This window comes from Nicotiana tabacum, chromosome 18, assembly GCF_000715075.1.
Source record: "Nicotiana tabacum cultivar K326 chromosome 18, ASM71507v2, whole genome shotgun sequence".
NCBI classification, from domain to species: Eukaryota; Viridiplantae; Streptophyta; class Magnoliopsida; order Solanales; family Solanaceae; genus Nicotiana; species Nicotiana tabacum.
In genome coordinates this window covers 31637651-31650514 of record NC_134097.1, presented here as the reverse complement: position 1 = coordinate 31650514, position 12864 = coordinate 31637651, and the positions used below count along the sequence as shown (strand labels likewise).

Below are 12864 nucleotides of genomic sequence, written 5' to 3'. Positions count from 1 at the left end.
CTAAGGTACAACCCAACTTTTTTTTTTCGGGGGGTTCATGGCACTGAAATACTGTGAAAATAACACTGACTAGCCAGTTCTCGGACTGGTAATCGTTGCAAAGTCATTGAAAAATAGCCTTTGTTTTGCTGAAACATGAAAAGTTCTAGCATAATATGCGGGATTATGGAGCTCTTGTTTATAAACTTCCAGCAAATTATGTTGGAACTCCAGCACACGCAAAGTTCCAGCATAATATGCGGGATTATGAAGTTCATGCATATAAACTTCCCGAATATTATGTTGGAACTCTAGCATATTATGCTGGAAGCTCATATATAAAAAATTCGAACTCCAATATACTAGAATATTTCCGGATTTTTAAGGGTGTTTTTATTCGGTTTTTATCTTTACATGAAAAAGTGGCTAAATTCCCATTACTTTTGAAATTGTAATTATTTTTCAATTACTAGTGGTAAATCTGATTATTTTTTATTTTTAAGCCCTCTTTGGAAATTTAAGTAAAATCCAATATCCATCAATTTCAAGAAAATCCCCAGTGCTAACTAGAATTCCAAGCAACCCTTGAGAAAAATTAAATGAAAAGAGAAGAAAGAAATACCGATATTTTCTCAGCCACAAGCAAGAGAATGGGTGAATGGCTATTAATGTCCTTTAAATTTTTTTGTACTATTGAGCCATGCAGGCTCTTTAAAGAAACTACAAGGAGTAAAATATGGTCTCTTTAATATTGGTTTATCCCATTGTAATATAATTTACCAAAACCAATGCCTTGTATAGAGTTATGGGAGCCATGAATATTCAATTTGACATTAAGGACTTTCAAGAAAAGCTATCTTCTTGTATCAGACCTTGGCAACGTTCTTTCCAGTTTTGGGTTCGTGTTTCAGATATCTATACTGGTTATAAGGTACTCTTCATTTTTTAAGTGCCCTGAATGTACTTTGTTAGGAGAAATAACCAATTTGCAGTGTGATATTTATCCAAATTTTGACTAGATTAATTTTTAAAATTAGAAGAATTTAGGATAGATATCAAACTACAAAATGGTAAATCCTCTGTCCCATTTTGTCTGACCATGTTTGATTAGGTACAAAGGTTAAAAAAGAAAGAAAGAATTTTAAAACTTGTGGTCTAAAACAACAATCGTGTGGCTATAAATCGTCTCGTTAAGGTTAAAACGAAAAGTTTAAAGTTAATTTTTTTATAAATATAGAAATATGTCATTCTTTTGGGGACAAACTATAAAGGAAAATGTGCCTGGACAAAGGGAGTTATAAATAGTTACATTCTGGTTGAGCTAAATACGCTAATTTAGGTGTTAATTTGAGACTGAAGGAGGGGTGCTCTTTTTTTCTTTGGGTTAGTTATTCTGTGCATTTTCCTTATATATTTGAGAGTTATTTATTGGTTCATTGGGTTACTGAAGTAAATTAGGGGTTTTAATTGCTCTTTGTTAGGTGTTTCAATTGAGAGTTGGCTTTGAAAAAGATGTGCAAAAACAAGAAGCACTGTGGGAGAGGCAGCATGAGTTTGCAGCTGAGAAAATATATAATATGTGCTCTGACCTTGGTGGCTTCTTCCTAAAGGTATTCAATAATCTGTCTCTAAGATAGAATTTTCAATCTTGAGATATTACTGTTGTTATTAACTGGCAAACGGGCTGATCGAAAACGGATAATGAGAAATACGGATAAATTATCCGACCCGACCCATAGTTAATACGGATAAAAAATGGGTTAACCAGCGGATAGCATGGATATCCATATTATCCACGACTTCTTGAACATGATCACTTTTGGGAGAATTCATAGTCACCCAAACTTGAGGAAACTCAAATCCATTTTCTAAATGGATAATATGGTTTTTATCCATATTTGACCTGTTTTTAAAAGTTCATTATTCAACCCATTTATTGATAGATAATATGAGTGGATAACTTTTTTTTTTTAAACCATTTGCCGCCACTATTGTTGTTATTAACTACTCCCACTGTCTCAACACTTTGACTGACACGGAGTTTAAGAAAGAAAGAAAGGCTTTTGAAACTGATGGTCTAAAACAATTCATAGATATTTGTGTGGCTGTAATTCATCTCATTAAGTGTAAAGCGGGAAGTTTTAAGTTAAATTATTTTTAAATATAATAATATATAATAATATTATTCTGGAACAGACTAAAAAGAAAAGTACATCACATAAATTGGGATATAGGTAGTTCGAGGAAAGAATGAAACAAGAAAGTGAAAGATTGCTGCTTTCCACCTTTCTAAGCAATATTTAATGATTTGTTTTAATAAATCTGGTCAAGTTTATATGTGTAATGGACATTGGAATATATGCAGTAGACTGTGCTAGCAGTATGTTAGTACAAAACTTATTGTAACGCTTTTGAGGTTGATGTATCGTGTTAAAAGTTGTTCTTCCAAGCCTCTAGCAGACAGTAAATTGCCTCCATATTACTCAATGAACAGAGGGTTTAAGTTTGTGCTCGATAGTTACAGTTCGTATTAAATACTTAGGATGTAGTTTTTAGAGTGAGATTTGATTAAGTGGACATGATGGTAATATTAGGTTGCTCAAATCATTGGGAAACCAGACTTGGCTCCAGCTGCATGGGTGAGGAGGTTAGTTACTCTGTGCGATCAAGCACCTGCTACGCCGTATAATATTGTCAGGGTTGTGCTGGAGAAGGAATTGGGTCGAAATGTTGATGAATTGTTTGAAAGATTTGACGTTGATCCTCTGGGTTCTGCTTCTATTGCACAGGTAACGATTAAGTTTGATCTAAAGCATTGTGTTAGTACATCATAGAGCAACTGATGGGCATTTCTTTGACTGTTGACTAGGAAAGTTTAAGTTGAAATATTGACCTTGCAGCTAGTGTAAACATTTGGATTTATTGAATTGTGTGACTGCCTTTTCTAAAAGCTTAAGTTGTTAGAGAGGAGATGCATTTATTCATTGATTTGAGGTCTGCAATCCAACCGACTCCTTTTCTTGGACTAAAATGTGGAAATTATTTTGTGCTAATAGGTGGCAAAACATATTAGGCACGTTAACAGGGCCCTATTTCAGTGGTAATGGCAAAAACGTCGCTAGTTACATCTTTAGCAAATAAACGGAGGAAAATCATCTCTCAAATGGAAGGCAGTCATAGGTTTATCTGGTTTTGATGACCCTCTACAGATGGGCATGAGAAACGGCTTAAACGATTTTGTTCAATCTTAGCTGTTGTTGATCTGTTCTCATGGATAACAATCTCCACTATATTCTAAAATTATATGGTTTATGTAGGGCCTGGGCCCTATCTTAATAACACCAGTAGCTTTAACGGTTTAACCTAAGAACCAGTGTTATGCATCTCTTAAAAGGCCACATGATTTGAACCTGTATGACAGTTCAAAGCCAAATAAAAGATTGTTTCTAAATGTCGTATCTTTGAGCTACATTCTAGTTATAAAGAAGAATTAACATTACTTTGCTCCTAAGTGGTCCAACTATTGTTTTCTGTACTTGGATTAGGTTCACAGAGCGAGGCTCAAAGGTGACAAAAAAGATATTGTTGTCAAGGTAAGAGAATTTGACTCATAAGCATTGCAGCTTTCATGCGATTATAAGGTTCTAAAATCATTGTCTTGCTCAAGGTGCAACACCCTGGGGTCCAGGAATTGATGATGACGGATATCCACAACTTGCAAGCTTTCGCACTATACTTGCAGAAGATGGATATAAAATTTGATCTTTACTCTTTAACAAAGGAAATTGAGAAACAGGTGCGTAAAAATCCTGTATATGTGACTTCTTTGTAACATCAGGCCCTAACTTTTATGTAAAACAACTGAAAGTAGATGCAAGCACGTTTTCCGTAGACGGGACTTCTTTTTGACATTAGTTACAAATTGGGTCAGATTGTAGGCACCGATGATTGTTTAAAGAAAATGGGAACGTTGAGGTTTCTGTTTCTTACTTCTCATCATCTGAACACATCGTTATTAGATTTAAGGCCTTTATATTTCTTTGAGCTTTGTTCTCAACATTTTATTTTGCAAATGATGATTTTTAATGCTTATATGTAAGTTGATTGGCGTTATGAGTCGATGGTCAGAGTTGTTGTTGACTTAACAACAACAATAACAATAATACCAGTAGTAGTTAGTATAATTGCAACTGGCATCGAGCTTCTGGAAATATATATTTGATGCCGTAATTGAATTATCTCCTGTGTGCGGTTAAATAGGCTAAAAGTGCATTATTTCTTCTTCTAGAGCTAATTACATACCTGATCAAGGCGGTTCTATTTTTGATCTGATAGCTTCCTGACGAGCTCACAAGCTTTTTGATTTTCTTCTGCCTCCTAACTGCTCATAGTTCAAGTTTCTTCTGTTTATCCTATTGTTTCAATAAACTGATTTCACTTCTTCCATCTAAGATTGGGTGTGAATTCAACTTTTTGAGAGAGGCTGACGCAATGGATAGAATTCGGCGTTTTCTCTACGAAAATAACAAAAAGTCCCCAGTTATTGTTCCCCGGGTGCTTCGAGATATTGTCACAAGGTGAACTGCTGCTGAATATTTGACCAGTTGATGTTTTCATATTCGAATGTTGGTAAATTTTGATATTCAGCGGACATTTGAGATGTCTTGCTGTTATAAGGTGGATCAAGAGATTGTTGAAAACTAAATTCTCACATCTTGTTTGCCTTCATCGTTCCAACTACTAATAGATGTAAGTTAGGTTCATTTACTTTCAACCTCGATCGGTTTGTCTGTATTCTCTGTTAGATTTATGAACTTTATATGAACAATGTAAGTTCTTTTCATTTACCTTAATAATCCCTTTTTTTTGTCTAAATTTTGTAATAGGAGGGTCCTAATGATGGAATATATTGATGGAACCCCGATCGTGAAGCTGGGAGATGAAATGGCGAAGAGAGGCATAAGTCCAGATGGTAAAGTTGCAGCAGTGGCAAAGCAGTAAGAAACTAGATTTCTCAGAATGAAGTTAGATTTCACGTCATATTTTGTCTTCTCAATTTATTTTGGTCACCATGTCTTTCGATATATTTGTTATCTCTGCAAGACTAAACTTAACATAAAATAGCTGGTTTCTGAATTATTCCTGAACTAACAAACTTTATGGTGATTGCGACACTTGTTCTAGGTTATTACGCCACTTATCTCCATGAAAGATTCTCATTCTACACCTATATCTTGTTAGAGATGAGATTCTTCAAAATCTCTCCTCTCAACCAGAAGAACTTTTGAAGATGTCTTGCCACCTACCTATTTATTTAAGAACATAAAGTATATTCTCAAAAGCTACATAGCTTGAGATGTTTGCCGTACTAAAACGTTCCACCACACAATCTTCACTTTGAACTTCTCAGCTCTTTGCCATGTTAACTGTTGCAAAGAGCTCCCTTTTTTTCAGTAATGCGTCATTAATTAAATTAATGCAGAACTCTGTTATTCCTTCTCAAATATTTCCTAAAGAGAAGTCTTTATTCTCTTAATATGACTCTTTCAGTTAATTTATTTCTGCATAAATAATTTATTCCCATACTATCATTACTATTTATAAAGTTGGTAGTTTCCAATTTTTCCTAGTCTCTTTTCAACGTCATTCAGCTTCTCTTATTTGGTTACTTCTGCATGCAGGAACATTCTTAAAAGTTTGTCCCTGGCTTATGGACAGATGATACTCAGGAGCGGTTTCTTTCATGCAGATCCACACCCTGGCAATATTCTAATCTGTAGAGGTGCTGAGGCAAGTATGCGTCTTCTCTTTTTCTTCTTCCGCATTCAGTTCTCGGTGATTATATATAATTTGTTCTTGTTCAGAGTGCTGACAAGGATCATGCCATTCTTTTCTTAATTATTAAGGTTGCATTGCTGGATTATGGACAAGTTAAGGATCTTCCAGAAAATCTCAGGCTTGGTTATGCTAATCTCGTTCTTGCTATTGCGGATGGCGATGCTACGAGGGCCAAAGAAAGCTTTAAGTGAGGAATTTACCTACGAATCTCCTGTTATATGTTCAAAATTGGTTTTCTTTCCGATGAAATGAAATTGTGCAAAATACTGAGGGTAGGACTCAATACCTCTAAATTAAAACCATTCTTCCAACAGAGTAAGTGACCATACAATAAATAGACAAGAAAACAGCAGTTTAAGTTCTAGCTAGTCACATGAAAATAAGTTGGTAGTGGCAATAACTATTTTTACCCTTCAAAATTTACTACCCATAACTTGTAATTAAAATATCTTCTTTCAGTTTTGAAAAAGAAAATAGGATAAATATTAAGTGGGAGGATGAATCAATGTCATTGAAATGTGAAAATTTCTCATCAAAGGGCAAGATTGTTAATGTAAAACAGCCTTTTTCATGTGGAAAAGAAAGCAGCATTAGCATTCTATTTCTATTCAAGTGTGAAGAATGGAAAATGGAATTGATTTCTTGGAGCAAACCAACTGCTCTTGCGACTAACTACAAAAATGGAAATGGGAAAATTGTTTCTCTAGGATTAATTAGAGTTGTTGCAAAAATTACATTATCATGAATTCTGATATGTTCCAAGTCTTTGAACACCTCCCACGTTGAATGAAAGGGAGCTTGGCCTAAACACCCTGAGCAATTGTGAGGACGAGCAGAAAGAAAGGCTTAAATTGGCGCAAGGGATGTTTGATACAAAATTGCCACCTGGTGTAAAGACCCTGCAACCTTTCTCAGAAGAATCTTCGGTCAAAAAAATTGCAGTTGAGGTATGTGATACCTGTGCTTTGAACCTCTGGTGTTTACAGTTCCCGATTTTAATCATTTTTAGCAAGGGTCACATATACTAGTCAAGAATCTATGAACTTTGCCACATGATACTACCTGTCTACATTAGGTCCACCAGTTTGATTAGTCATAGATATTGAAGACAAAAGTTGACACAACCTCTCGCTAAATGTTGTAATGAGATGTAAACTAAAAAATGCAGTCTCATTACCTTCTCAAGTTCTTTTTGTTACTTTAGTAAAGTAATGACGCATTGTACAACTCTATCTGCATGTCCTTCACCCGCCTTTCTTATTTGCTGATTAATTACCTATCACGTGTAAGGTTAATTGCGTACCAGGATCAAAGTCTAAAAACAATTCTATTTGACGTTAGGCTTTTCCAGAAGAACTTTTCTCTGTTCTTCGAACTCTGCAATTACTGAGAGGGCTTAGTGTTGGTCTGGGAATAAGTCATTCGTGTGCTGAACAGTGGAGACCTATCGCTGAGGAAGCTTTGTACGATGCTGGCAGATTGACAGGTTAGTCCGTAATACAACGTCTCATTCTTTGTCCAGTTAATTAAGTCAATCCATATCTTGGCAAGATAATATGCAGTCTTTATATTTGTACCACTTTATTGTTGTTGTTGTTGTAATTTTATATTTGTTGTTGGCTGGGAAAGGAGTTTGTAGTGATACACAGATGAGTATTTGAGTGCTATAGTCACTACGGTTACTAAGTGAAATCTTGTTTGATATACTGGCTATACAGCTCTAACAATGAATCACATCGTTATACGTCTTATTTTGTTTCAGCTAAAGATATGAAGCGATCACGTGGACATAAAACTAGAAGAAAGCCTGGAAAATAACATTTAACTATGGAGGGGAGCTAGTATGAGTCAAATTGGAGATGGTCATGTTGCTAATGTTTTGGAGAAAGAGCTTTTCATTTCTATTCATTTGCATTTGTAGCAAAGGTTTTCAGGACAAAGTGCAATTGATTTCATAAAACACTTCATATCTTGTACTTTTTTTTTCCAGCGGCCTTAGAACAAAATCTGCACAACATGGCCTGTAATCAGTTGATAATTGCCAAAACAGGTAAAAGAGATGTTTTGATTGGCCTTGACACACATCAAAACATGTCATTACTTTCATTTTCTTACCATAAGGTCCTTGTATTTGATGTTTAGTAAAAGTGATGGTTGGGCTAGCTTGCACGCATCTTGATAATTCCAGTGGAAACTCTACCACCAATGCTTAAGCAGAGGAAGAGAATTAATCTCTGTGTATTTTGATGTGAATTATGGTCTCAGATAATTTTTATCCACTTCATTGACCGAACTATAGTCCCTATTGGAAGTGAAAAGAGCAGTAATCTAAGCATTTTGCGCCTTAAACTGGTAAAAGAACACCATAACATTTTTCTTCTTGTGACTTAAAAGTTTATTTTTTAGAAAGAGGATGTTTGGATTGGCTAAAAAACTGGTCAAACCAGCTTAAAACACATTTTAGCTTGTTTGGTGTTTGGCAAACTAAAAAGTGAAAAAAGAATAGCTGTTTTTTTAAAGATTATATCTGTTTATCCGTACCCCTAAATATCTATATATAATTTCTAAAAGTTATCAAGGCAGTCAATCCCTTTTATTAGGGATGGTAATGGGGCGGGGCGAGGCGGGTTGAAACAATTTTTAAATGGGGGGGGGGGGAGGGTTGCAGGTTTAATGCGGGGCAACTTTGAATTTTATCTTTTTTGAAACAAAGCAATCATTTCAACTACAATTTCACATTCTTCTTCACTAGCAAGAATACTATTTTGATTTATAATTAGTCAATTTACATAAGTCTCACCAAAATGATATTACATAAGTCAAGATATCGTATTAGTAATAGGAAATGATAGTAACTCATTTATTTTGGAACACCAGCGTAATGCTCTCTCAGTTTTATGTTTATGTGATTCTATTAAACTCTGTCAAACTAAATTGTTTTAGAAAAAAAAATTAAAGAAAAAAAATAAGTGGAGCGGGGCGGGTCCAAGCGGGGCAGGTTGAAAACTAAAAAAATAACTATGTGGGAGCGGGGTGGGTTGAATTTTTTGTGGGTTTTACGAAACCCGCCCCGCCCCATTGCCCTCCCTGCCTTTTATATTTCGTTGGACCATCTTTAATTTGTTTTCCTCGTAATCTTTCCATCATAGAAGCATTTGCAAATGTTTTAAAAGCATAATGTTATTTATTAAGGGGAAAAGATTCAAATTTATCATATTCAATATGTCTTACATTGCTCTTCGTTCGCCTTTTGATCCATAGACATATGCCCCGGTTCATCTTTTGATTCATGAAAGGCCACATCACAATTTCGTCCGATATTTATGTCACGCCCCGAACCTAGGGGCGAGATCGGCACCCGGTGCATCACCTATTCTTCCGTATCAACTTGTGATTAAGGGGACTCTGAACATATAATGTCATACTTTGGCCATGGGCCACATTGCAAGACAATTTGTGAAGCAACATATAAAATTGAACGGAAGCTAATGCTAACTAAACATCAATATAAAGCTGGGTCGACAAGGCCGTCATAACTACTACACATGACAAACCAACAAAATATACATACAAGGCCTACAAGCCCAACATACTGCACTAACTAACAGGATATGTCTATAAGCCTTTACTGATGGATGTACTATGATCGGAACAGGGCCCCCGACCTACCCATAACCTATATACATATATACACAAGATGTACACAAAACTCTAGACCCGGTAACTCCGAAGGACGTGGAGCTTATTGATAAAGCTGAACTCAGCAACACCTACTGAGGAGGTCTACCCGTCTGTCTGTCTGAACCTGCACGTATGAAATGCAGCGTCCCCAGAAAAAGGGATGTCAGTACGAAATAATGTACCGAGTATGCAAGATAATAAAATAACTGAAAGTTGAAACTGAACTGATAATATAATAACTGAAAGTAACCGGGAGTCAAAGATGATCTAGAGATATACTTACCTGCTGATACTGACTCAACTCTCTTGACATAGTAAGTAAAATAAATGTCCGGTCTTATAAGGCTCGATATATATATAAAACTGCTCTGCCGTAGTAGGCTCGCTCATAGACGCTCGGCCATACTAGGCTCTGTATCTCGGCCATGCTGGGCTCGCTCATAGGCGCTCGACCACAGTAGGCTCGGTATATAACTTACCATCTGATCAGAGGTTGCCCAATAGGGGCATGCCCACCTATTATAGCTCGATGGTGGTGAAAATACTATAATACTATATATATATATATATATATATAGAGAGAGAGAGAGAGAGAGAGAGAGACCCTCCGCTCTCTTGACTGGAAGAAGACAATACTCAATTAAATATGAAGTCCTCATAAGAGAGAATATTGTAACTTATGAGATTATGATGTATATAAATTCAGGAATACGAACTTCTCTTTATGCCTCGTTACAAACTCATGTAATTATGGATCATGCCAAAATGAAGGAAGGGCTTAGCCTTAACATACCTGAGCCGGTTCTCTGGACAATCCTTCTAACACACGATAATTGTGACAAAACTCGTGATGACAAGATCCGAGTAGGAAAAAATTCATATGATATTCTTGAGAAAGATTATACCGGGTTTCTTTAGAGTCACGTTGCTAAGATGCTTAAGGATTTTTTTGCTTGAATTCTTGAATTCTTACGTGAATCTCCATTGCCTGACAATTTTATGTAAGACCTTTCTTTTGAATTAGATAAGTTTTGGGCTTTAAATGGTATGACTAAGCCATATACTACTTAAATGTTCCACCTTTTCACTCAATGTATAAGAGTCATAATTTGGATAAGATTTTGCTGCCACGTTAGCTATCCTTAGTCTTTATCCGAAGACCTTAATTAACCATCCACCAACTCCTTAATCAACTTATTAATTCCTCACTAATCCAATATTTAACCAATTATCCATATAATTAAGAATTATCTCAAATTACTTAAAATACTACTCACTTGACACACTTTATGTACCCTACTATCATGGTCATGTGGTACCTTATATGGCACTAGCCCATAAATATCGGGTATTGTAGCTCGGTCCGTATTTTATCCCAAATCGATAACCTTTAATGAAACTCATTTTCTTTGATTCGTTTATGCTTTATGTTTCACGACACTTACTTATTGCTTGTTATAAATAGTATAAATGCTTATAATCTCAAGAAAATCTCATCCCGAGCTTATGTCGATTAACTTACGACGAAACCTTAACGTGCAAAAATGCGGGATGTAACATCCTTCCCCCCTTAGAAACATTCATCATCGAATGTTTACTCTTAGAGACTTTGGGAAAATTTTGCCAGAGTCTCCTCCATATATTAGACTAAAACCAACCTGTACGCAGCCAGAAAACATACTATACATGTCGCACATGGCCAATGTCTATAAATAACAACACTTGACCTCACACACCTGTCTATTATAAATTCTAAAAATAAAAAATAAGAGCTTACCTGATAACCTACTGTCCTGAATAGAGCTGTGCTGAAGTATCCCACCTCGAGTCATATCTTTAGTTTGAAATAGGTGGGGGTATTTAGACTTCATTTCTTCCTCCGCCTCCCACGCTATCTCTTCCACATTCTTGCTTCTCCATAAAACCTTTACGGAGGCTACCTCCTTATTTCGTAGCTTGCAGATTTATCGGTCTAGGATAGCAACCAAAATTTCCTCGTATGACAAGTCCTCCGCAATCTGTACATCATCCGTGGGCACCACTCGGGTAGGATCACCAATGCACTTCCGTAACATAGATACGTGAAAAACCGGATAGACAAACTCCAATTCTGAGGACAATTCTAACTCATATGCTGCTTGGCCCACTCTCCGAATGATCCTATAAGACCTAGTATACCATGGGCTAAGCTTGTCTTTCTTGCCAAACCTCATCACGCCCTTCATAGGTAATATCTTTAAGAATACCCAGCCATTAACCCTGAACTCTAAGTCTCGTCGACGCATGTCAGAATATGACTTCTGATGACTCTAGGCTATCAACAGTCACTCCCCGATAAGCTTTACAGCCTGCTGAACCAGGTCTGGCCCATGTAACCCAGATTCTCCAACATTAAACCACCCTATAAGAGATCTGCACTTACGCCCATACAAAGCCTCGTACGGAGCCATCTGGATACTGGAGTGGTAACTGTTATTATATGCAAACTCGATAAGAGGTAAATGTTCATCCCAACTTCTTTTAAAATCCAACACACATGCTCATAACATATCCTCGAGCGTCTGAATTGTGCGCTCGGCTTGTCCATCAGTCTGTGGATAAAAAGCTGTGCTAAGATTCACCTGCGTTCCTAGACCTTTCTGAAATGACCTCCAAAAATGTGCTATAAACTGGGCCCCACGGTCAGATATAATAGATATTGGTATTTCGTGTAGCCGTACTATCTCCTTAATATATAACTTTGCATAATCTTCTGGTGTATATGTAGATCTGACCGGCAGGAAATGAGGTGATTTCGTGAGCCTATCGACTATTACCCATATGAAATCGAACTTATGATGAGAAGGAGGTAAACCCGTGACAAAGTCTATGTTTATCGCCTCCCATTTCCATGTCGGGATCTCTATAGTCTGTATTAGCCCTCCGGGCTTCTGGTGCTCTACCTTCACCTATTGGCAACTAGGACACTGAGCGACAAACTCAGCAATGTTCGTCTTCATATCATTCCACCAGTACACATCCTTAATGTCATGATACATCTTCGTCGACCCAGGATGAATGGAGTACCACTTATAATGTGCCTCTGACATAATCCTGTCTCGTAGCCCTGATACATCTGGAACACACAGACGACCTCTATATCTGAGAACCCCATCTTCCTTGAGCTCTAACAATGGCTTCTTCTGCTGCGGAACTTGCTCTCTCAACTCAACCAACTCTAGCTCCTCATACTACCTCTCCTTTACTTCATCTATGAGAGATAATTTTGCAGTATCTTGGAGTACAACTCCACCATCGCCAGAGTCTACTAACCGAACCCCCAAATAAGCCAATTGATGAATCTTTCTAGTTAATTGTCTTTTCTCG

The 12864-nt window shown here is 36.7% G+C and overlaps 1 protein-coding gene across 1 annotated transcript; it reads left to right on the top strand.

The window, feature by feature from the left end:
• The first annotated feature begins 677 nt into the window (after positions 1–677).
• On the top strand, positions 678–7977 carry LOC107819412 (uncharacterized). The gene is made up of 12 exons (XM_016645519.2): positions 678–910; positions 1461–1589; positions 2574–2768; positions 3525–3572; positions 3647–3775; positions 4432–4556; positions 4866–4976; positions 5661–5769; positions 5886–6004; positions 6611–6764; positions 7159–7303; positions 7580–7977. The coding sequence occupies exons 1-12, from the start codon at positions 785–787 to the stop codon at positions 7633–7635; spliced, it is 1446 nt and encodes a 481-aa protein (XP_016501005.2). The 5' UTR covers positions 678–784; the 3' UTR covers positions 7636–7977.
• Positions 7978–12864: the final 4887 nt, after the last annotated feature.